The 25,107-nt window shown below is 41.3% G+C and overlaps 1 protein-coding gene across 1 annotated transcript in view; it reads right to left on the bottom strand.

Annotated features, from left to right (window-relative positions):
• Window positions 1-25,107, bottom strand: part of LOC126212621 (mucin-19-like) — a 135,788-nt gene that overhangs the window by 22,059 nt on the left and 88,622 nt on the right. Inside the window, exons 10-12 of the mRNA XM_049940050.1 lie at window positions 16,493-17,965; window positions 5,558-5,688; window positions 1,709-1,979 (exon numbers count right to left, since the gene is read on the bottom strand). Coding sequence (XP_049796007.1) covers window positions 1,709-1,979; window positions 5,558-5,688; window positions 16,493-17,965 — 1,875 coding nt within the window. The remainder of the gene's footprint in view (window positions 1-1,708; window positions 1,980-5,557; window positions 5,689-16,492; window positions 17,966-25,107) is intronic.

Below are 25,107 nucleotides of genomic sequence, written 5' to 3' on the forward strand. Positions count from 1 at the left end.
CCAGCCCAACTCCCCCCTACCCCCCACACCGTTTAAATCCCCTAGAGCACAAGTGGGATGCATTGGAGAGACGTTATTTCAGCACGTCCAAATGCACCGACAGCTATCCGGCAGTTGTTAACTGTGCTGGTGGGTCACTGGAATGCCCTACTGTAAGAATGCCCGATCGACCTCGTTGCCGGCACGGGCGCGTACATTGCTGCCTGTGATGATCGTACACCCACTAAGGCCCGTGTTTGCGTTTTGTAATGTCCAACGGGCCATCTTAAATTGCAGTGACTTCGGTGTAATTAGTGTCTTTGAATACAGGTGTCATTCCTGTTAATCTCATTGTACATTTCCTTCTGTTACCTCCAGTGCAGTACAGACGTCACCTTCACGGAATGCACGTCACTCACATCTACGTGAGAGACGGTGCTCTCAAATCTTCCGCCAGCACACTTTCGACGAGCTCGCCGTCTGAAGCTCACCGTTCTCTGTCCGTGGCACCGTACGTACGGGTCGCCAGAGGACGGTAAATGGCCACGACCTCGCCGCAAACACCTCCGACCGGTCGGCGTATCTTTTTTAAACGGCCACACTCGGTGCTTTGCCCCAGATTCAGTGCACTTAAAGACTTATCGACGTTAGTACAGAAGACCGCACTGAGGACAATACGTCGACACGGGATTCGTTTCTATTGAGAATACTACCCTCGTCGTGTATAACTCGGCACCACAGCGGAACCTAAAGCAGTACAAAGTAATGGACACTTTAATTATTGTCTTTACAGGCCACTTCCACCACCGACACAACATTCTAAATTATACGGTCCACGTTTCATCAAGTTTTGTCACTCGGCATCGACACATCGTGTGAAAGTTGGTTTTGCACACCGACAAATTTAACCTCTTTTGTGAAAGGACACTCTAAGTAAAGTATTTGAGCTCCACACTGTTTCACAAAAATGAAGCTAACAACAAAATAAATTTTAAAGAGACACCAAAGCACACAATATACTACTGCAAAACAAGTGGGTGCAGCGACAATACGTTAACTTCCACTGTTAGCAAACGACACCACTCTCGCCCCCACCAATGTCGACAATTTCTTCCCGAGAACCTCCGACACTGACACTCCCTTCCGCCGCATTCCACTCTGTACGCTCAGTGCGAGTCGACCTTTACTGGTGAACTCTTCATATTTTAAAGAGTTATTGTGGCACTACGAATGCTCGATCTTTTACCACAGTGTGTAAGGCCTGTGTCACAAGGATTAAGATTTGCTGTTAAGTTTATCTGCTGTCTCGTTTGACAGCTTCGAGCAAACATTAGGCCATTAGCTACAGGATGGGTTCACACATTTTCACCTGACAGCTCCAGTAATGTTTCACTCGTCAGATTTTTGGAGTGCTACCTGACCGGTCGGGAGCAATGTCAGCATTTGACATCGCAACCTGTGAGGTGCAAAGGTAGCTACACTACGGAGGCACGCAGCTGAAGTTCAGTCTCAAAGTGTCTTCCTATTACAGCAGAAGTGTTCACAGAAGAGAAAAGAAAGTGTTATTGATTAATTGATGCAAACGTGGAACAATCAGAAAACTCCCAGTTATTACAACAACCTACTGCAGGCATTACACCGTGTGACACCTCCGACACGTGCGCCGCACAGTGCACTTACCGGGAAACCCGCCCCGTGCGACGCGTGCCGAAAGGGAAGTCGGACTTACCGGGCGTCTGGCCGGCCGCATTAAACTGGAATGCCCCCTTCGGCGTAGACGCCTGGCCCGCGGGTGCCGCAAACGGGAAAGCCGCGGGGCTCGCGTCGGTGGACTGCCCGAACTGGAAGCCTCCGGGCTTCGGGGCAGCCGCAGAGGAACTCTGCCCCGTAGCCCCGAATTGGAAGGGCACGGCGCCAGCCGCCGCCGTCGTGGTCACGGGGCTCGCCGCGCCGAACGCGAACACCCCCTGCTGGCCGGCCGTCGTCACTGCCGCGCTGGCCTAAAACGGAGGTGAAGGTACAGCACACCATCCCAGTTATTGTCAACATAATACAGTATTCTTATTATTTCTTCTCAGAAATATGAGGAAAACAAGTAAGCACTAATGTATTTTGTAGAGTTCTTCCAGCCTACGGGAGTGATCCACTTCGTCAGTGTCATCTAGTTTCAACATTTGTATTGTCGACTAATAGCTTGTTTGGTAATGAGTACTATACAAGAGTGCCACTTACTTGTGGTCATTACTCTAAATGAGACATTTTAAAAAGATTATCACAAGTGAAGGTGAAGATGCAATATGTAAGGTGGTGCTGTGTTGTGTACTTCATTACAACGACTGAAACAAAACGAGATTACAGCAAGTTACAGGATGATGTATACTTTAGCAACCAAACACTATAAACGTATCACAGTAAGTCTCACCACAAGTTCCTCATCAAAACTTTTCTACCAAGTCCCCTCCTTTCAGTTGATACTGTCTGCAAGGAAATTTAACTTTATCTCCATAATCATAATATACCAGAGAAGAGCATATTTATTTGTATCAATAATGTAGCATAAAACTTGCTGGGCCAACACTGCAGGAGGATACAGGTGGCAACTAGTGCTGTGCGCTGTAGTCAGTTATATTCAAACTCTCTCGTGCTAGCTTTCACAGACTGTTGCCTCAGACAGGCACACACTCAGTTTGATGTTATAATGACTCACTCTACCATGTTCCTTGTAGGTATCTATAGGACAGTTGCTTTGCTCTCAAATAGTTATTTAGTGGAACACGATACAGCAATGTGCGACAAAAAAGTATTAACAAAAATTCTAGTTTCATCGTAGTGCTCCTGTTGTTAATTAACTGACAGATCCTCAAAATGCAAGTGATAGATACTACAAATCATCTTGCTGTAGCACCTTCTCAATGTGGTCTGCATATATGAAAGGATAAAGGGATGTTACATGTCGTATGGTGTAATTTCGGGAGGGGGAGGGGGGGGGGCGCGCAACGTATCTATTCTCTCTCTCTCTCTCTTTTTTAATAAAAAACATTTATTCAGGGTGTATACGACCCGGGACAACCGGGAGATCCAGGAAAATCCTGGGAATTTTTCCATCCGGGAGAAAACTGGGAAAACCCAGGAATTGTTTAGAATTCCAGGAATTTTTCATTGTTTTAGTTTTCAGTTAAATTTTTGTGATTTTGACTGGTAAGAAGCGATACTCTAACAAAGGATATTATGGTATTCCGCTACTGCAGAATGATACTGCAGCAGCAAAACATGAACGGGGGGGGGGGGGGGGGGGGGGGGGGGGGGGGTAAACCTTAAGTTGCAGAGAAAATGTGCTGTCTACAACAACAAAACAGTGCTCGTACAAGCGTCTGCCAACAGTAAAGTGTGTCAAAGGCTTTAGGAACACTATACAATGCTTTATAACAACAAATTGCCTCCGATGAGCGTGACGTGACAACTGTTTAAATTAGATTCGTTTGAGCAGGTGCGGGCGGGCTCTTGTGCATGCGCAGTTGAGTCGCGTACGAGTAGTACCTTCTCCCGCTTCTGGTTACGGAAGTGTGGCTGGGTGCCACTACTTAATATTGCCCCGGTTCTGAAATCGTAGATCCGGGGCTGATGCACAGAGCAGTCCGAGTTGTGGTGGGGAGGTGGGTCGTCTCCACGTGACCTGTGTTTACGTTCAGTGATTTTGTTGTTTCCTCTTCATTTATTGCTCTCACATTAAATGATAACAAAACGGATTTTTGTGGCCGGGAGCTATCAAATGAATTAAAATACGTTCGCATAATTACGGCAGGCTAAAATATGTTAATAGTTTCAGATTTTATTTCCACCTTTGACAGTCAAGCATTAATCGCCTTACAGAACAATGAAGTTATTTTTGCTGCTTTGCTAAAGAGATTTGGCTTTTATTAATCCTTTCTACTGAGGCAGTCAATTTATTTGAAACTAAGTGTTTAATTTCACACTATTGGCTAGTTTGAACTGTTCGCTTCATTTCATTGCACGTATGGCATTATGCTATAATAAAGAACCAAACTTAAGTACTGGTACTCCAAGAAAATTTACATACGGATGTGCATTTTAAGCTGAATTATGCACTTTAGTACGGTTCGCGAAATCCCGATGCTCTTGAAGTATCCTTTGATGTCTTGTTTCTTTTATGATATATGTATGATCTTTTAATGTTTTACACGTACGAACATATGGGCTTCCTGCGTCATCGTAGCTGAGCAAGCGCGGTGACACCAGTTATCTGGCACTTTCTTGCAACTGCTGAAACGAACCTATTTCTAACAGGTTGTGGGAAAATACTGCGAATGGTGGTTTGAAAAGCGTTACATTCGAAGCAGATTTCCTTTTACGCAAGATGAATTATGTGCGAGAATGTACAATGAATTTCTTAAATCACAAAGCGTTTGACTCTCATTTAAAAATCAACTCTTTGAGGACGACCATTTAGAAGTATTTCGAACCCAGAAGATGAGACATTTGCGTCGTTATTAAAAATTTTACTGGCACATTTGTGTGTGTATCTTAAAAGTCCAACACGCACAATAAAGATCAACATTATATGTGAATGCTATGTATATTAATTTAAGCCATTAACTTTTCCTATTTGTGTATTCACGCTACTTAAAAGTGACCTTGCTATTGGCTGACTACATCAAGTGTCCTACTGCTGTCATGAGTTGGCAAGATCACGTGAATGAGCTATGACGCTTACAAAAGCGCATCTCAATCTCTATTTCTATGCTTCGGAAAGAGACTTACAGTGTTTGGTGGAATTCAAATTTACACCTTCGTAATACGAAAATATGCAGCATACATGTTCCTGCACATCAAAGGTCTTTCAAAACGCGTTTTTCCCCCGAGTTTCGTTTTCTAAAGTGCCGGGAAATTCTACGTCGGTATATAAAACCATAAACATTCAAAGGATTGATGACTTACAGTGCCGAGGAAGAGTATACTGGCACTTAACACGGAAAAAGTGTATTTTCATCCGGGAGAAAGTGTATTTATAACCGGGAAATCCGGGAATTTTTTTTCCTTGTCCACGTATACACCCTGTTGTTATGCAGAATGGTGCAGTAAGAATATTGAGTTAATTTGATAAACAAACTTCAATCAGAATCCTCTTCAGGAACCTTGGGATTCTTACACTGTAATTTCCCCATGTCGGACTAGATGCTATAGCTGGGTGCATGTAGGAAGGCGGCAGTGTGACGCGTTCTGTGTAAAGAGAGAGAGAGAGAGAGAGAGAGAGAGAGAGAGAGAGAGAGAGAGACGGAATAGCTTCCAGCTGCACCAGTGTGCTCCCTGTCTCTCTTGCATACCTCACAGTCCAGCCACTGTTTCTTCTTCTCACCTCACCACACCTAAACTAGAACGAAAATTGACACTAAATGTTCTGCATGCACCCCTATGTGTGTGCTACAGGCAGACGTGGCAAAAAGACTACCAGTATGTGGAACACTGCTCCTTGCCGCTGCACTCCGCCCCATCATCCACCTTCCAATGTGAACACCTTAACGGCACTGGCACAGTTACAGAAGGAGAAATTCCGTCTTACCTGGGCAGTAGAGCCGAATGCCGGTTTTGCATCCCCTGATCCTACAAACGGCGATCCGAATGCCGGTGTCTGGCTCGTCGACGTGCTCCCGAAACCCGGAGTTGTGCCAAGTGAGGAGCCGAAAGGTGAAGCTGAAATGGTAAGAAAATTTGTAATCGCTCAAGGTGCCACACACATATACAGCTCTGACACCTCTCGACACAAAACCCAATGTTTCTGCCCACAGCAAGTACACATTCACTATTTTCTTGATACAGGCTCCTAACAGGTATGTTCACACATAGCCACCATCCGACCTTTCAAAAGTTTGCTGTTGCATACAACAGTTCTCTCTCAGCTCTTTTCCTACACATACAATTGCAGGTCTGACAAGTCAGTTAAGTTTTCTACGTGAATACGAATCCCACACACCGAGTCTCAATGTGGCTACAGGTGTATACATTTGGGTGTTGGCGTGATTGTATGTGTGAATGTGTGTACTTCTACTAAAGAAAAAGCTCAGAGCTAGTAAAATGCTGTTTCAGTTGAGTGTTTCTATGCATCACACATTAATCAGCTGTAGGGGGGTCTGTTGAGAAAGAAATATATAGACATTAAGAATAAAGATTTTGATTGTTAATATCATTTGTTGTATTTAAAAAGCTTTAAGAGTTTTAGCATACAAAATTTGGAGGCATTACTTTTCAGCATACCCTTGTGTGTATCAGAGGACAATTAAATAAATGATGACGAAGTTCGAACAGATTGGCGTTGAAAGAAGAAACACACCAATCGACCAAAAAATTATGAACCACTGCCCACTGTGACGTCGGACGCTGCCCAGTCTCGTTGCACGCATGCGACACAGTCACAAAAGTACGTAAGCAGAGCAGACACTGACAAGGAATCGTCCTAAAGAAGACACGGGCTGCAAATGGAGAAATCCATTGAGATAAGCGACTCTGAAAGAGGGCATATTATTACACAGAGCCTGCCAACGAGTATATTGAGACGGCGAAGCTTGTCGAATGTTCACTCGATAGTGTCGCGAGCACCTACAGAAAGAGGTAGAAGGACGGTGAAATTACCACTGGGCGCTTCGGTCGGATGTCCGCCACTCTTCACAGAACGTGGTGTTCAGAAGCTCGTCTGCTATGTGAAGTACGATAGATGGTGATCTGTGACATCTCTACCAAAAGAGCACAACAATGCCGGGACACGTGTAAGGGTTTCAGAGCACACTGTTCGTCGTGCAGCTCAGCAGCAGCAACACATTCACATGTCGACTCAATGAAATTGTCAATTAAAATTGCAGTCGACGCGTCCCCGTCGGCATTTGACCGTCGATCGACGGAAATGCATCAGTTTCTGGGGGAATCACATTTTTGTTACACTAGGTCAATGGCTGTCTCCAAAAATGCCACCATTCAGGTGGACGGCGGCTCGAAATGTGTCTCACACTACAGATGCACGCCGGTGGAAGCAGCATTAAGCTACGGGAGATGTTCTCCTGCGCTCGTGTGGGAGCTGCGGTAGTAATCGAAGACACGTCGACATCTGCGAACCACCTGCATCCCTTCGTGCTCGACATCTCTTCCGCTGTCCGTGTCTCTGCACCAGAACCGTGCTACAGTGGTTTGAGGAGCATTATAGTGTACTCGCGTCAATGTCTCAGCGACTAAATTCGTCTGGTGTAAATCCTGTGAAATCCGTACTATTGGGCACTGTCACCACGTACGCACATCAGCGGCCCATTATTTACGCAAATTACACGATCTGTTCACAGACATCTAGTGCCACGTATCTCCACAAACCTACCGACAAACTGAAAGATCCCTGATGCGCGGAGTCACTGATGTATTTCATTTAGAAGACAGACAAACGTGCTATTATTCAGGTGGTCATAAAGTTTTGGCTCCTCACTGTATTGCTGGTCAATTCGTAAAACTGAGAAATATTCCAGGTTCCTTTCAGCGTCTTGCATAGAAGAGAAATATTCCACTAGCAAGAAAAACAGTTCTTTTATCTAGATTTTACTAGCTGGTCCAAATAGCAATTAATTTTATGAAACGGGTGACCACAGAGAACTTATTATGCAACAAGAGGGAGTGAACCCAAAATAAACAAATTTAACTCCATTTTGGCTCAGTTCAGCAACAGGACTGAGAAACAAACCAATTAAACACTCCAATATCTCAGTGCCCCTTTAATTACATTAGATGAATGGGTAAAACAGCTGTTCCCACAGTTTCATAGCATGATCTCTTCAAAGTTTCAGACAGATGGAGACACAGTACAAATGACTACAGTGTACGTTGACACACAATGTGTGTTTTACTAGAACATTTAAATATAAATATACTTGAGAAATTACACACATTATAACATTTCCATTCAAAAAAGAAACATTATATGATACGGTTTCTAATTTGGTAAGAAATATAGAAACATAACGATCGTACGAATGTCCAGTGAGAAAAAGATTCCTAGTTTACACCAGAGAAAAATTTGTATCGACAAACAACAACTGCTCCGCACAGCAACAGCAGCTGTCAGTTACGGAAAGGGAACACAGAAAGTTACCTGGTGAGATTACTTTAGTTCACAAGTGAATTTCAACTGGCCTTTAACAGTACCACCAAGTATTAGTACGAACAAATTACACAACAAATAAGATGCCAGAGGAAGACAACTACAGTACACTGATTAAAAGTGGTGGGAAAAAAGGAGTATGTGGAAAGAAGCACTAAGGAAGTTACTTAGAGCACAGAGCATTTACCTCCATTCTAGGTTTCATCTAGTGGCCAGTGTAAATGCTAAGATGGTTTTCTCAACTTTTTCATTAATCAAATTTTCTATAAATGTATTTCCGGCTGTTATGACTGTTTTGTAATGTTTTTTAATTTTGTGATTAATTATATAGTTTATTCTATTATGCCATAAATGTTTTTTCATTGATGATATATTTTATAACTATATTAAATATTTAAATTTGTTGTCAATTTTAATCTCCTGTTTTCTGTCGTAATTTTCTTGGTGAGTCAGTTAACACAATTTTTGTTTTTTCAAAGGATATTCTGAAGCTGATCCTCTGTGCTATTTTCTGTAAAAATTTAATTATTGTCAAGTTTCCCACATGTTGATGGACAGGAGATCAAGCTCATCAGTGAATCACAATTAGTTCTCTCTGACCTCTTTAGGTCTTCCAATTTTTATGTTCTTTGGTTTATCTTGTTCCATTCTATTATTATATACGCCCATATGTACTTGAACAGCACTAATAACAAAACAGCCTTCCTGTCTTAAGGGTAGTTGGAATGACACAAAAACACTCTTTCAGTTTTTAAGCTTATAAAAATAATTTGAAATTTTCTGCTTAAAATGGTGCAAAATTTGTTAAGAAATTCTAGTTGGAAGTATTTTTATTGTATTTTTCAAAATTATATATGCACTCTGGGAAGTTACCCGACTAGTGGTGTGTGTGTATTTAAACCTTCTGTTGTAGAATCTTTTATCTTTCCATTGCTACCGTTGTCTTGGCAACTACATGTGTTTATAGTTCACTTTTTGATCTGTGAGTTTGTGTTTTGAGTCTAGAGTTTCATTTGTCCCTTGTTTGAAGTTTGTTATCTGTCTTATTTTTACTTTTAATGCTGAGTGTTACAGTTTCTACGATGCCCTGAAATGCATAATTATTTAAAAAAGAGTAAGTTCTGCAGGAATCAATGTGGAAACAACCTCTGCCTAAGTGAACAACCTTTATGTAAGTGATTCTCCTCCAGTACCTACTGATAATGATGAAAGTTCTAACATTTGTACATCTGGGATATGCGAAGCACATACGCCCACTAGTGCATCAGAAAAGAAGTTATGTAGCTAGCTAGCTACATAACTGAAGTTACAGATGAAACTTCTAATGAACAGTATGTTTTATTTGACTATTTTTAGTAAGTTTATGAAGAAGTGTTTCTGTTATAATCTTTGTGGAGGCCCATTTGATATGAACATAACAAAATCTATACGACTTTTCAGCCAAACTGCTATAGTTTGTGCCCAGTGGTGAAAATGAGATCTGTTTTTGGAGCTCTAAAAAGGTAGTAACAATTTTTTTGAGACTAATATCAGGCTACTGTATGCAATGAGAGCTGTTGGTAAAGGACATACTGCTGCTCAAACACTTTTTGCCATAATGAATCTTCCACTTCCACCTACTAAAATATAGAATTACACTAAAGTTCAGTCTCAGATTTATATATGGAAACTGCTGCCAGTGAAGCACAATAGAGCAATGATGGAAATCCAGATATCCCTTGGATGGAACCTGCCATAAAAACACTGCTGTTACTGTTACTAGTGTGAACAGTGGCAAAATTTTTGATTGTGAAGTGCTCACTAAGCATTGTTACCACTCTGCATCTGATAAGGAAGATGAAGGTACAAGTGGAGGGATGGAGACTGTTGCTGCTGTGAAAATTTTACAGATCGGAAAAAGAACGGGGAGTATTTTACACAAAATTCCTCGGAGATGGGGACTCCGTGGCTTATAAAAGTGTGACAGAATCGAACCCGTATCGTATGTCGATACGATAATAATTATATTAGAATGTGTTGATCACATTAAAAAAAGAATGGGCAACTGTCAAAAGAAACTGAAGCAGAATCTAAAGGAAAAAATTTTGTCAGATTGAAAAAACATTAAAGGTTGCTTGTCAGATGAAATCATACATGAACTTCAACAGTACTATTGTATAGCAATAAGAAATAATGCAAATAATTTGCAGGAAATGAAACAAGCTGTGTGGGCAACACAACATATTTGCAGAAAAGCTCAAGCTACTGGAGATCTTTATCACCACACAACTTCTATAACAGTGGCTGTTTTGGAAGCAATTAAACAAACATATGGGGACTTGAGGCAGCCTCATCTTCTCAGAAAAAGTCTTCACGGTTGTACCGAGAATCGAAACGAGTCGTTTGACAACCTCGTAAGGACTCGTGCACCTACGAATATATCTGTTGGGATATAAACGTTGAAATGGAGAGTCTGTGATTCTGTTATTTCATTCGATGATGGCCATGTGGATAGGTTAAATGTCATGGAAAGGCTTGACATTGTTCCTAGTGTTAACACCCCCAGAGGTCTTCAACTTCTGTACAAAGTGTGAGTAAGCAAGGCTCAGTATGCAGCTGAATTTAATACAAAAAAAGCAAGGGCAACAAGAAGAAAAAAGTTTCTAGGTGAAAAAGAAGAACCAGAAGGTGATCCTGATAACACTGCTCAAGTAAGAGAAATTTGTGAATTTTCAGAATATATTACTTCGTATTTTTTGCCATTTGACATTTTTGGTGTTATATGTACCTTTATCTCGCAAACCACTAAACCAGTAGCATTCAAATTTTCAGAAATGCTATAAAACAGCTGAAAGAGGCCACTGAGCTAGAATAATGACAAGAACTGGCTTATTCTCCAAATCAGGGAAATTTATGTTAAATTTTTCCCAATATGCTGAAAACAGCTGACAAAATTTGAAACTATAACAGTTCCTGAGAAAAAAGGTACACAAAGTTAGCAAAGTTAACACTGGCGAGATAGGGCATGCCGACTCCCCTTAAACTGGTTTTTAGGGGGGAATAACTCAGAAAATACTCCTCTGAATCTGACATTACATTTTCTGTTGTTAAGGTGAGTTCCATCACTATGACTAATTTTGGGGACTGGCCAAAAATTCTAAAGATTTTCAATATTTAAGGTCACAGACACTGTCAAATGCCTTCATAAAACCTAAAACAGTTATTGCAAGAGGCTTACTTTGTTTCCTGTAATGGGCCAAGATTTATTTTAAAGTGGGGATCTGTCCTGTATAGCTGCTTCTGGATACGAAGTCTCCCCGATATTGCTCGACTTCTCGCTCTAGTTGTCATTTAATGCTAACACTCAAAATTCTGGGGATAACTTTGCATGTGCAGTGCTCTGCAATTATCTGAATTGTTATCTTCTTTTTTGGAGAAGTGGGTGGATTACAGTCATTATTCAAAGTTTAGTGGTATTTATTTGGTATACAAATTTCTAATACGTGGGCTGCAATTTAACAATTCAGGACAGAATCTTGTCTATTCCAGTACAGAGGAAATACAGAAAGTAAAAGAGAGCAATCAGTAAAAGAGAACAATCATTTTTTACAGCTGTGTGTAGTGGTACGAGTTTTAATTGGTAATTGAGTGTCACAGATAACCTCGTAAAACCTCAGTTCCAATGCGCTCACAGATTTCAGTTACAAGAATCCCATGAAAGTAAATTTACTCTATCCATTTCCATTTACTGATGTAATATATTGATTAAGAGCAAGCACAAACATTTATTTTAAGTGCAATAGAATATTTGTACCACCAAATAACTGCAACAGGGCCAGTACTTACAACATGGGCCCACAATGAATGTTACACGGTGAGATTGCTTTAGTCCACAAGCGAAACTCAATTGACAATGAGAAGTACAACTGAGTATTAGTATGGACAAATTAACAGCATTTATACATAAAGTGCTAGGAAAAAGACAGCAATGTACCGACCGGTGAGAGGCATTATGGAAGACTATGAGAGGAAGCTAAATACAATTACACAAAGGTTTCGTATAGCACACAGTGTAGGTGCTACGACGGTCCTCAAAAGAACTTTTTCAACAAAGAAACTTTCAGTAAAATTAGTGAGCAATCCTCTTTTTTACATTTCTTTGGACTAGATTAGTCAATTTCATAACAAGAATCTTTCAGTTTCCAGATCTTCTTCACTCTCTCGGATCTCAACTTTCTTCCTCTGTCTGAAATAGCCCTTCCCGCAGTCTGTAAAAATTATCTCTCAGAAGTTTCAAGCAGATGGACGTGCGGCACAAATGATTACGATGTGCACTGGCAGATTATGCACTCTCAACTGAACTACCAACTGCAAATACTATTTTTGAAATCATATACACTGTTTTAATGTTTATTTTCTTTTTTTCCCAAAAAGTAAATAGAGATTTTTAGTAGTATGACTTCTAAGTTGATTAGAAACTACAGACACAAAGGACACTGACAAATTTGGATTTTAATTGTAAAAGTTTCTAGTTTAAGTGTAGTGGAATACTTGTATCACCAGACAACGGCTGTCCCATACGGCAACAGTAGTCAGTACTTACAGTACGGGCACGCACAATGTCATCTGGCTATATTGCTTTAGTCCACAAGCGAAACTCAATTGACAGTGAAGGTGCAATCGAGTATTAGTATGGACCGATACTGCTGCATCTACACGTACGGCACCAGCATAAGGTATTACAATGTACTGATTGGCAGTGACCAAAAATAGAAATAAAGAAAGATGTGGGCAACAACTGGTGGGCTTCAAATCTCCTTTTGAGAAGATGCACTTTATAAATAACATAAAATCAGCTCCAAGAGACTGGGTGTTTGACTAGTAAAAATTACGCAGGCACCAAAGTTTATATAAACAGGTAAATGGACAAAAACTTATCACATAAAAAAGCATTTATTTCACATATTAACAAAATGGAAATGGCCTTTCGACTAACTGAACACATCTACAATGAAGAGATCGAAATCCTTAAATATCAGACTCTCACGTTTGGGAGGGCGGCAGTACAAACCCGGGTCTCACCATTCATATTTCCCTAATCGCTCCCGGCAAATGTCGGGACGATTCCTTTGAAAGGACACAGCCGCTTTTCTTTCCCTTCCTCGACACAATTCGAGCTCGTGCTCGAACTCGAATGACCTCATTGTCGACGGGATGTTAAGCACTAATCTCCTCCTTTCTTCTCCTTAAACACCAAAATTAGACACTGCTGCAATGTTATTTGGCCAGAGTCTCTATATGTGACTGGGAGAAACTTGGGGCCAAAGACGGAAAAATTCTAAGAAAAAGCCTGGATCTCATTATCAAAGAAAACAGCAAGTACAAAAGACGTCACAACCGTGACGTGAAGTAGTGACTCTATATCAGCATGATCTGTTTAAGGAAAAGCTATAAACAATCAAAGGTTTCCAGAAGCCAAAGTTGAAGACAGGGTAGGCACAAACCAAAGAGAGAAAAGAATGAAAACAGGAAACGGTTGCAGAATTACTGAGCAGCACTTAAAGGTCAGAAAAAAAAGAGACAGTCAAATTGACTTCCTCTCTAGTACGCCGAAACGAAGAAAGAAAATGGAGAGCAGGACTGTGGAGCTATGTAAGAGTATGTAGTATTAAATTTTCTGTTCTAAAAAATGAAGATTTGAAGAATTCACATACAGGTTAGTATAAATGCTAAATACTTCTGTAAACAACTCCTTCATCGATGAAATTTTTGCTAAATTTAGTGAGTGATTTCCTTTAAATAGGCTATTATTTAGCAAATGGGGACATAAACTTTACTATTACCTTAGAACTGATAGGAAAAACGATAAGTGAAACAGAACATTCAGTTTTTACTGAGGTGCATACTGATAAGGACTTTAATTGGTAGATCTTGTGATACAGATAACTTTCAAAAACCACAGCATTTGCAGGCCCGCCAATTTCAGTTACGAGAACTCCGAGAAGTCAGTTTACTGTGCCTACTTATGCTTACTGATGTCACACGGAATAACATTCTGGAGAAGCTCCACACTCAGATAAGTATCGAGAGAAATGTGAGAATCGCAGTCAGAGCTCTGCTCGATTTGGAGGAGTGTTCAGTGTGTGGGACTTGTTCCCAGTGTTTTGGCATATGAAAGAGTCCTCCCCTGTGATGCAGAAGCATGTGGACTGGTAGATGCCAGTATTTCAAACATTAAGAATGAGGGTTCTCCTAAAGTTATAATTAACACTTTCATAAATAAAGTCAAGTATAAGATGACACCCTGTTTTTAAAAGTCTCCTTGTCAAAAATTTATTTCTGACATATTCTGACTAATCAAAATTACAAGTTTCTATTGACGTAAGGTATCTGCCTGTGAAGTTTATATTACACATATTCTAAACTTATGTCTTTTGCTGATTGTCTACATTTTGATAATAGTTTACATCAGTTTTTACCATTCCGCCCCGATCTGGGACCGGTGAACTACTTTTTGTTCACAAGGATCAAAAGAACCCTGAAAGGAACTCGGCACAGGACGCTGGAGGCGGTAAAAGCAGCTTCGACCACTGCACTGAAGGAGATCCCTGTTGACGATTTCCAGGGTGCCTTCGATCATCGGGTGAAGCATCGGCCACTGTGCCTCGAAGCAGGGGGAGAATAATTTGAAAAGTTCTGAGAAGATTTTAAACTGGTACTGAATAAATAATTTTAAAAAATAATTTATTACTTGCACTTTTGGAACGGACCCTCTGTATGAGAACTTTTATTGCAAACCTGTTCAAAAACAACACAAGTTTGTAAGTTGATAGAATTTTTAAGTATAACTGAGATAAAAAGGGAATTTATTTCTGCAGATACCCTGACAACAAGTCAGATTGTACTAAAACTTGCTGAGCCTCTTCTCAATTAGGCCAAGAACTCTGAATGGACAACTACAAAACAGCGTGCATTTGCGTCAGTAAAGAGATATGAATGTAGCTAGCAGACTTGCAACTGAACAAGAAGAAGGTACCCGATGTCTTGAAAAGTGCAAGGATCGAGAAAAGTATATTTGTAGCATATCACTCACAGAGTGTTATGGTGCTAAAATGGATGGATAAAAAACAAGAGTTCTTTATTTCAACATTCCATAACGATGCAGTTGCTACAGCAACCAAAGAGGGCAAAGAGCAAAGAAAGCCTTAATGCATTACAAAACACAATTTGTTTATGTGTAGTGTAAATTTGAGTATCAGAAACTACAGCCTTTTCCAGTGGAAAGGAAGAAAGGTGTTAAATGGCACACAAAAACATTTAGAAGGCTAATGAATATTGTAGTGCACAATGCTTTTATTGTTTATAACGTCAGTGAGAGGATGGGGGAAGAAATACATGTAAATTCCAGGCTTCTTCTCAGACAACAGTTGCTGGAAATTCACGGAAAAAGTGCAGCTTCACCTTGATGTGTGCGGCCTTCGAAATTTCCCGTACCTGAAAGGCTCACAACAAGGCATTTCACTGAGAAAATCCCACCCGCAGAGAAGAAATAGGAAACATTGTTTTGGTGCTTAGACTGCGTTGTAGGACTTACTTTTGAAGACAATTTTGAGGTATACCATACCAAAAATTCATTTTGATGGCTAACGTATATTTTAATCGTAATAAAGATGTATTGTTAACAATTCCTGAAAATTTCATTACTTTTGAAAATACAGTTTCTGCACTAGAGAAATCTCACTGAAACGCTGCATTTGCATACCACCTGGCTATGTAAGCTACCATCAGCATGCTAGACGCATGTACGGAAACTACCAGCGTGAGGGGTTAATATGTTAGATTATGAAAGCTGTCCTACTTCACAGTACACTGGTTGTCGTAGATATTGCTGCTGTCAATTCTTAGGCAATTATGTTAAATGCAATCAAGAGCTGTCACTGCCTAAGAATTTACAGCAAGAACATACTTGACAAAATGTGTGCTAAGGACAGATTTCACAATCGAACAGATTAAAATAGGCACTGTTTTAATAGTATTCTAAATATTCACATGGTTGTTTGCTTTCTATATGTAGTTCATGTTGAACTTCACAAAGAATGTGTAACCGACAGATATACATAATATGCCAGTGACAATGTGTTATAAACACAAAAATTGGTTTGGCTAATAAATGTTTTAAGCATAGTTCGTAGTGTTTAGATGGCCTTTAAAAAATTATTTACAAACTGTGGAGCAGCAAGCATTCAAGACTTTTTACTCTATATTTAATCTGTACCTTTATGGCGCACACTTTTTCAGTGAGAAAGTTACTGAACTGCTCTTTCAAATGAAATACAAAGATTATATGCACATTAGGCTACAAAACCATTACTTTCCAGTACAAACCTGTGCCAAAAGGTGGCCGGTTGGCTCCACTGGTGCCAAAAGTAGGCGTGGCTGTCCCGAACACAGAACTCTGGGTGGTAGCAGCCGCAGAGCTCGCTCCTCCGAAAGACGGTGTGGCGCCAGACCCGAAGACAGTCACCCGATTTGCAGAACCGAATGCGGGAGTGCTTCCGGACGAACCGGATCCGAATGTCGGCACTTGTCCGGTGTTGGAGCCGAAAGTGGGAGTCTGTCCGGAGCTAGATCCGAAGGCAGGCGTCTGACCAGTTCCACTGGCTCCGAATGCTGCCAACTGACTGCTGGAACCGGGTGCAGCTATTTGACCAGAACTGCCGGCACCGATCGCAGGTGTCTGCCCAGTTCCGAAAGCCGGTGCCTGGCTCGTGGTGACCGATCCGAATACTGCTGGCCGATTCTGAGAGCTCGAGCCGAATGCTGGCAGCTGATTTGTGGTGGCAGACCCAAAAGCGGGTGCCTGACTTGTAGGAATTGCACCGAAAGTTGGTGTCTGTGTCGTCGTAGCAGATCCGAAGGTTGGGGTCTGAGACGATGTACCGGCTCCGAAGGCCGGTGTCTGAGACGATGTACCAGCTCCGAACGTCGGAGCCTGAGATGTTGCACCGGATCCAAAGGCTGAGCCCTGAGATGTACCTGCTCCGAAGACTGGGGCCTGGGTGGATGTACCAGATCCAAAGGCCGGGGTCTGAGATGTTGCTGCAGATCCAAAAGCTGGGGTCTGAGATGTCGTACCACCTCCAAAGGCCGGTGCCTGAGTAGTAGTGCCAGATCCAAAAGTTAGAGCAGGAGCTGTAGTGCCAGATCCAAAAGCCGGGGTAGCAGCTGTAGTGGTAGATCCGAAGGCCGGAGTAGCTGCCGTACCGGTAGATCCGAAGGCCGGAGTAGCTGACGTACTGCCAGAACCGAAGGTCGGAGTGGCAGCCGTAGTGCCAGATCCGAAAGTCGGAGTGGCAGCCGTAGTGCCAGATCCGAAGGTCGGAGTAGCAGCCGTAGTGCCAGATCCAAATGTCGAAACCTGAGAACCATTACTTGTGCCAGATGGCGTCTGTGACTGGTTCTGCGTCGTAGAGCCAAAAACTGAAGTTCCGAACACCGAAGACTGAGTAGTCGCAGCTGTCGAACCGAACTTCGGTGCCTGCGAGGAGGTGGCGTTACCCGCTCCGAATACCGGTGCCACGGCACCCCCGAATATAGACTGCTGTGCGGTCGCCACAGTCGTAGTCGGAGTGGCTCCGAAAATCCCTTTCTGCGGGGCGGATCCAAACGACGGAGTAGGTGCGGGGCTTGTCAGAGAAGTCTGACTCTGTGACAAGGCCGCTGCAGCAAATGGAGATGCTGCCGTCTCTGTAGTAGTCGCTTTCGAGTATGAGGCACTAGAGCTGAAAATCGAAGGCTGACTTGCCGTAGCTCCAGGTCCCGATGTCGCCGCCTGCCGACCGACCTTGTCTGCCGCGCCTGCGGGACAGATAGAGAAAGTGAGTGAATCATTTGTTCTTATCTTACCACTCATGTCTGCATAGTAAATAAGCCCAAATTATCAGAGTACGTTTGTGTTTCAGCAACAGTGCAACTCAAATTACAGAACCAATGCACAGAGCCTGACAATGTGATCAGCACTCTGCGTGACAGTGGGAAGATGGCGTGCAAGTGTACAGACATTCAGTACAGTCAGGTGACATACCGTCATTACTTCCAACATTTCATGCAAATAACCTGCTCCAAAACCACTGATTTCACAAGAGGACCTTATGCACTGGGTCTCTTATTTACAGGACTAAACAGGGTGTATACGTGGACAAGGAAAAAAATGCCCGGATTTTTCCCGGATTTCCCGATTAAAAATACACTTTCTCCCGGGTGAAAATACACATTTTCCGTATTAAATGAAAGTATACTTTTACTCGGCACTGTAAAACTTATCAATCGTTGGAATGTTTATGGTTTTCTACAGAAACGTAGGATTTGCCGGCACTTTAGGAAACGAAACCCAGGGGGGGAAAAAAAACATGTTTTAGAAAGATCTTTGATGTGCAGCAAAATGTAGGCTGCATTTCTTCATTTTACGGAGGTATAAATTCGAATTCCACCAAACACTGCATGTTACATTCCGAAGCAATGAAATCAAGATTGCGACGCGCTTTTGTAAGCCAGCCATAGCTCATGTCACGTGATCTCGGCAGCTGATGACAGCACAGGACACGTAGGGTAGTCAACCAAGTAGCACGGACACACAAAAAGAAAGGTTAATGGTTTAAATTAATATACATAGTTTTGCTAGAAGATTAATAAGCTACGAGAAAATCTTAACTTCCACATATAATGCTGATCATTTTGCGCGTTACACTTTAAGATACGTCACACAAATGTGCCAATAACATTTTTAATAATGACGTAAAGGTCTGATCTTCTGGGCTCGAAATTCTTCTACGTGGTCATCCTCAAAGAGTTGATTTTTAGATGAGAGTCAAACGCTCTGTGATTTAAGAAATTCATCATACATTCTCGCACATAGTTCATCTTGCGTAAAAGGAAATTTACTTTGAAAGTAACACTTTTCAAACCACCATTCGTAATATTTTTCCGTGACCTGCTAGAAATTGGTTCATTTCAGCAGTTGCCAGAGAGCGCCAGATAACAGGCGTCACTGCGCCTGTGCAGCTACGGTGACGCAGGAAGCCCGCACATTCGTACGTGTAAAACATTAAAAGATCTTGCATTATGTCATAAAAGAAACAAGACCTCAAAGGATACTTCAAGATCATCGGAATTTCGTGAACCATACTAAAATGCATAATTCGGCTTAAAGTGCACATTCGTATGTCCAGATTCGGATGTAAATTTTCTTGAGTACCAGTACTGTATTATCTCATGTTTGGTTCTTTATTATGGCATAATGCCATACGAGCTAGAAGATGGTAAACGGGCACTTGAAATGCAGCGAATAGTTGAAACTAGCCAACATTGTGAATTTAAACACTTCGTTTCAAATAAATTGACTGCCTCAGCGCAAAATATTAATAAAAGCCAAATCTCTTTAGCAAACCGACAAAAATAACTTCATTGTTCTGTAATGTGCTTAACGCTTGACTGTCAGAAAGGTGAAACTAGTAACATATTTTAGCCTTCGGTAACTATGCGAACGTATTTTAATTCATCTGGTAGCTCCCGGACACAGAAATCCGATTTTTGTTTTCATTTAATGCGAGAGCAATAAACGAAGAGGAAACAGCAAAATCACTAAACGTAAACACAGGTCACGTGGAGACTACCCACCTCCCCACTACAACTCAAGACTGCTCTATGCATCAGCCCTGGATCTACAATGTTTCCGAACCGGAGCAATTAGATAGTGGCGCCCAGCCACACATCTGTAGCCAGAAGCGGGAGAACGTACTACTCACAGGCGACTCAACTGCGCATCCGCAAGAGCCTGCAACTGCTCAAATGAATCAAATGTAAACAGCTGTCATGTCGCGCTCATCAGAGGCAATTTGTTGTTAGGAAGCACTGCATATTCTTCCTAAAGCCTTTGACACACTTTGGTTGGCAGACACTTGTATGAGCAGTGTTTTATTGTTGTATATGGTGCATTTCCTTTGCAACTTAAGTTTTATTTTCGTTTTTTTTTTTTTTTTCTCTCGTTCATGTTTTTTTGCTGCAGCATTATTCTGCAGAAACGGGATACAGTAATATCCTTCGTTAAGAGTATTGGTTCTTACCAGTCAAAATAAAAAAAAAAATTTAGTTGGTGACTAAAACAAGGAAAAGTTCCCGGAATTCTAAAAAATTCCCGGGTTTTTCCCGGTTTCCTCCCGGGTCGTATACACCCTGCTAAAGCAATATGATACATTTCTCAAACACAGTGTGACATATTTATAAATTACACTTGGGGGTGGAAGGGGGGGGGGTTGCAGTATGAGGGAAGATGGTTTTATCCTGTGTACGCAGTTGGGGCCACGCCACAGATTTTTCGTGAAAACATCACAATAAAATCCTAAGAAGAGCATTATAATAGTATGTAATTTCACTACCAATATCTCTAATACAATGTTTACACAGACTAGTATAATGGTTAAAGAACAGATAAATCACCTAGCCACAGTATGACCGATGGGCCAGCTATGCAATTGCTTTGCACCATTTTCTCATTGTCTTTTCGATACTGCCAAATGTGTCACATTCGCTAAATAATACACTTCTCGGATTCCTTTCGACGTGGGCTTTCTCCTGTGTTGCACTTTCTAAAATTCCGAGCATATTTATGAGTCACATAAGATGGCATCTTTCATTTTATTGTAATTTTCAATTTAATACTGACTTTCATTTATATTCAGGCAAGAATGTTTATTGTCTCTCTATGGGTCCTAACAGTGCTCAGCAAACTCTTCACAATGATGCCTGAATCAATGTCCAGATAAATGTTATTCCTACGCAATAATTTTACACAAAGTAACAATCACGTGCATGTGCCTACACTGGTATGACGACATCACAAGCGAAACAAATACCGCATGACAAACCTGCACAGACATGACAATCCGGTCTGTGCTCAACCACTGCTTTTATGCATTACCAGTCTCTTAGTTATTAGCAATTCAAATTTTGTCAGCCAAAAAGGTTGGCCAGCAAATAGACATTTTCACAACAACAATTATGAAAACTGATGTTTATAGTAAAACAGTGAATATCAATGCATGTAGCATTCAGGTATAATCATTGTGAGATTACTTGCTCGAAACACGTAGGCACTACTTTTTCTGCTTTTACTTGCAGTGTATACTTACCGTAAAATAAAAATGTTAATTAAAAAATATTGAATTATAATTTTTAGATAAAAATACAATCTTGTTATTCTTAATTATTCATTGCATGTATTAATAATTAATTAAATTTGGTACACAGATCTGAAATGTCTACTGACAAGTGAAAAATAATATATATTAACACCTGTTTTTTATTAGGTTTTTGTTTATTGGTAATCTTTATAAATAAAATAATTCTATTTTACATTTTAAATTTTTATATCAAATTTCAATTTTTTAAGAACACTGACATTTTCAAGTGATTTATGATTAATAATAAGTTGCTACTTTCGTTAAAAGATTACTTTTCAGCTTTTGTTACTTCACATTTCAATTTGCTAACGAGCACAGGACTCAAATAAAAGAAGAACTAAAATGCATCTACCAAGAACTGAACCAGCAACCTCACAATTACAAGACCAGAATTACACACACAGCTATGGGTGGGTGTATTAAAAAATATTGAAACTTTTTTAATGCTTACGGTCCTAACAGCATTCGGAAACTTGTAAAAGTCAATTTCTTTAGTGCTTTTCAGAAGTGTGTAATGCTACTTTAGGAAATTGTCAAGGCATTGAGCTTCAAACCCTGTATGGGAAAAAAAAAGAAAGAAGACCAGTCCTCAAGGTCTCGCCAGTTTGACACCAGTGGAAATCCTCGAGTAGGCGAGGAGTGTTCAGATGTCACATACAAGTTGGACAATACTAAGTACAAGAGATCTGTTTAAAGACTACCAAAAGCCTAAATCTACATCTATACTCAGCACACCACTGTCAGGTGCACGGCAAAGGCAACATCCCACTGTATCAGTTGCTAGGGTTTCCTCCCGTTCCATTCACATACGGAGCACGGGAAGAATGACTGGTCGAAGGCCTCTTAGCGTGCAGTAATTATTCTAATCTTATCCTCACGGTCCCTATGTGAACGATGCGTAGGGGGTTGTAGTATACCCCTAGACTGATAATTTAAAGCCAGTTCTTGAAACTTTGTTAATAGTTCAGGTATGTCAAGAGTGTGCCATTTCAGTTCCTTCAGTATCACTGTGACCCACTCTCACAGATTAAATAAACCTATGACCATTTGTGGTGCCCTTCTCTGTAGAATTCAGTATGCCCTGTTAGTCCTATCTGGTACGGGCCCCATACACCTGAGCACTATTCTAGAACCAGTTGCGCGAGTGATTTGTAAGCGATCTCTTTTGTACACTGATTGCACGTCCCTAATATTCTAGCAACTGTTATGGTGTAAACTGACTGTTACGGCCTAAACTGAAGTGTCAGCACACCAGTCAGGAATGACAGGGAAGAGAGGGTTGTGAGAAGAAGTCAGCCAATCACACACTGACCGGAACTCCTTCCAGGACGACAACGTGACAGCAGTGACCCCTACGTGAAGAGGACGTAAGCGCCGAGACCGACTGGCGACGCCCCATTAGCAGCTACGAGATTAGCGTTTACGAGTGCAGCATCAACTCTAGTCACTTCGCTTGTAATCTCTATGCACCACAGACTCGGGATTGTCTATACTGAAGAGGACTGATTATTTTGTGTGTTGCCTTTTACTTGCGACACCTGAGTAATTGCCAAAGTTAAGTGCTGTAATTTTCTTATTCTCTTATTTTAATAAAACTCAAGAATACAACTAGCTCGATCGACTGTCTAGCGAACCGAGTATGCAGGCTCGCCAGACACTACGTATTTGGTGACGAGGTGTAAGAACGAATACCAAAGCGAAAACCTGTCCACATTTCGCACCCAGAGCCTGGCTGTCACAATTTTGTTTCGTCGTGGGCTTTTGTGTTTTGTTGGTGCCTTAATTCTACTTGTGTCTTCTTTGCAGGGGTGTGTTAACCTGTTTTAACAGTGCCTCTTATAGTGTTTATTCTATTCAGAGTTTTCAGGTGGGTATTGCAGCAATTGTCTTTGCTCGTGTGCTTATTTTTATTACTCGCGTTGCCTGTTTATTGCATTTGGCTATTCCAAAATGAGCAACCCACCTCTCACACCCCTTGCTCAGGCATCTCAGCTGCAAGCAATAGATGAAACACAGCTAACACGGATGTTTCAGTTTCAGACAAAGCAGATTGCATTCCTTTTCAATACCATACAACAGTTCCTCACAAACCAAACGAATGCTGCGCAGCAGGCAACAACTGTAACTCCGAGTGCCGTACCGCCCATCTGCCAGTTTAACGAAAAAGAAGAGGACTGGCTAGAGTGGTTGCAACACTTTTTGTCAATGGTAGGAAGTGCAGTGTTTTGTGTCATTCAAAAAATTTTCCCTAAAGCTATTCTGAGTGAACTTTCCTACAGTCAGGTTGTAGATTCTCTAAGTAACTATTATGACTACCGAGTGAATGTGGCGGCTAGGTACCAATTCTTTCATTGCAAGAAAAGGTCAGAATAAACTTACCGCAAGCGAGTAACAGATTTACAGGGTATGACGAGGAAATGCAAATTCAAATGTGCTTGCGGTGCTTTATATTCAGATTTTATGTTGCGTGATGCAATCGTGTACAGTGTAACTGATGTCAGAGTTAGAGAACAGATTTTGAAACAGTCAAATCCATCATTTCATCACGTAGTGCAAATTCTAGATCAGTACGATTCAGGTGCCGTATAGTCGCCAACGAATTTGAGCATCGACCAATTTGTCGGGTCGAATCGTCTCTCGCGACTGGCCCAGTAGGCACCAACAGGATGCGCACGCCGTGCCACGTAAACAGTTCTCTAAACAGGTGAACAGAATTAAGTCGTGCCCTCAGTGCTATTCACGGCACAAACACCGAGATTGTCCGTCTAGACAAACACAAGTGTTACACTTGTGGAAACAAAAGTCACGTACAATCCGTATGTTTGCAACAGAACAAACATAAGAATTCTGCCCACTCAAAAAAATCTTGTCACAATGCAGTGTATTCAAAGCCCGCTGCAGGCATCATCAAAACTAGCAAGCAAACAGTTTCTTCTATAGGTGGCAAAAAATAACGTAACTGATAGAAATAACCGGTTACTGAGAAGTAACGGTTACTGCGATAACTGTTCCTCTGATACACGCAGTTATTTCAATAACTAATGTCAACAGTGCCTCGCGCCATCTGTTGACCGAAGATCGTACTACGCTTTCCCGTCAACTCATCGGAGATCTGGCTAGGAACGAAGGAGAAGGTAGACCATTTGAAGGCGTTCTATAGACCGTGGGAATAACTGTGAGACTGTGCACCATCTGTTGATAAGAACTGTGTACTATATCGTGCGCCTTCGTTACTTTTAGCACAAACAATTAAATAAAGTTAATGTCCGAGCAGTGACTGATAGGAGCTGCAGTACAGGCATTAACAAGTACGGTCGTTCCCTTAAGCCACCGCCTCATATGTCAATTTAGCTTGGACGGGTAGTATAAAGAGAGGTACCATAAGGAATTTGAGCGACTATGGAAATAACTGTCAGAGATCGGTATTTTCCTCTGGCAGTTATCGTTATTGGCTCACAGTTCTCACTCTCCGGCAGTTATCGGGCTACCATTACAGGTAACTTGGAAGTTGGTAATGGAATAACTATGTGACTGTGTTCCTGTCACAGTGACTCCAGTCTTAGACCCCAGTGATATTTCAGAGACGTTAGTTACTGAAGCGAACAAATATTTACGTACTTCTTCGCAAATAGCCGCTGGCCATCGCGAATGACATATAACATGTCAGAAAGTATAACATAATACAGTTGAATATAACAATTATTATCCTCATCATTTGTCACAAGATTGTCAAAATATGTGAATATATTACAGCAACTGCTA

This window comes from Schistocerca nitens, chromosome 11 (assembly GCF_023898315.1).
Source record: "Schistocerca nitens isolate TAMUIC-IGC-003100 chromosome 11, iqSchNite1.1, whole genome shotgun sequence".
NCBI lineage: Eukaryota > Metazoa > Arthropoda > Insecta > Orthoptera > Acrididae > Schistocerca > Schistocerca nitens.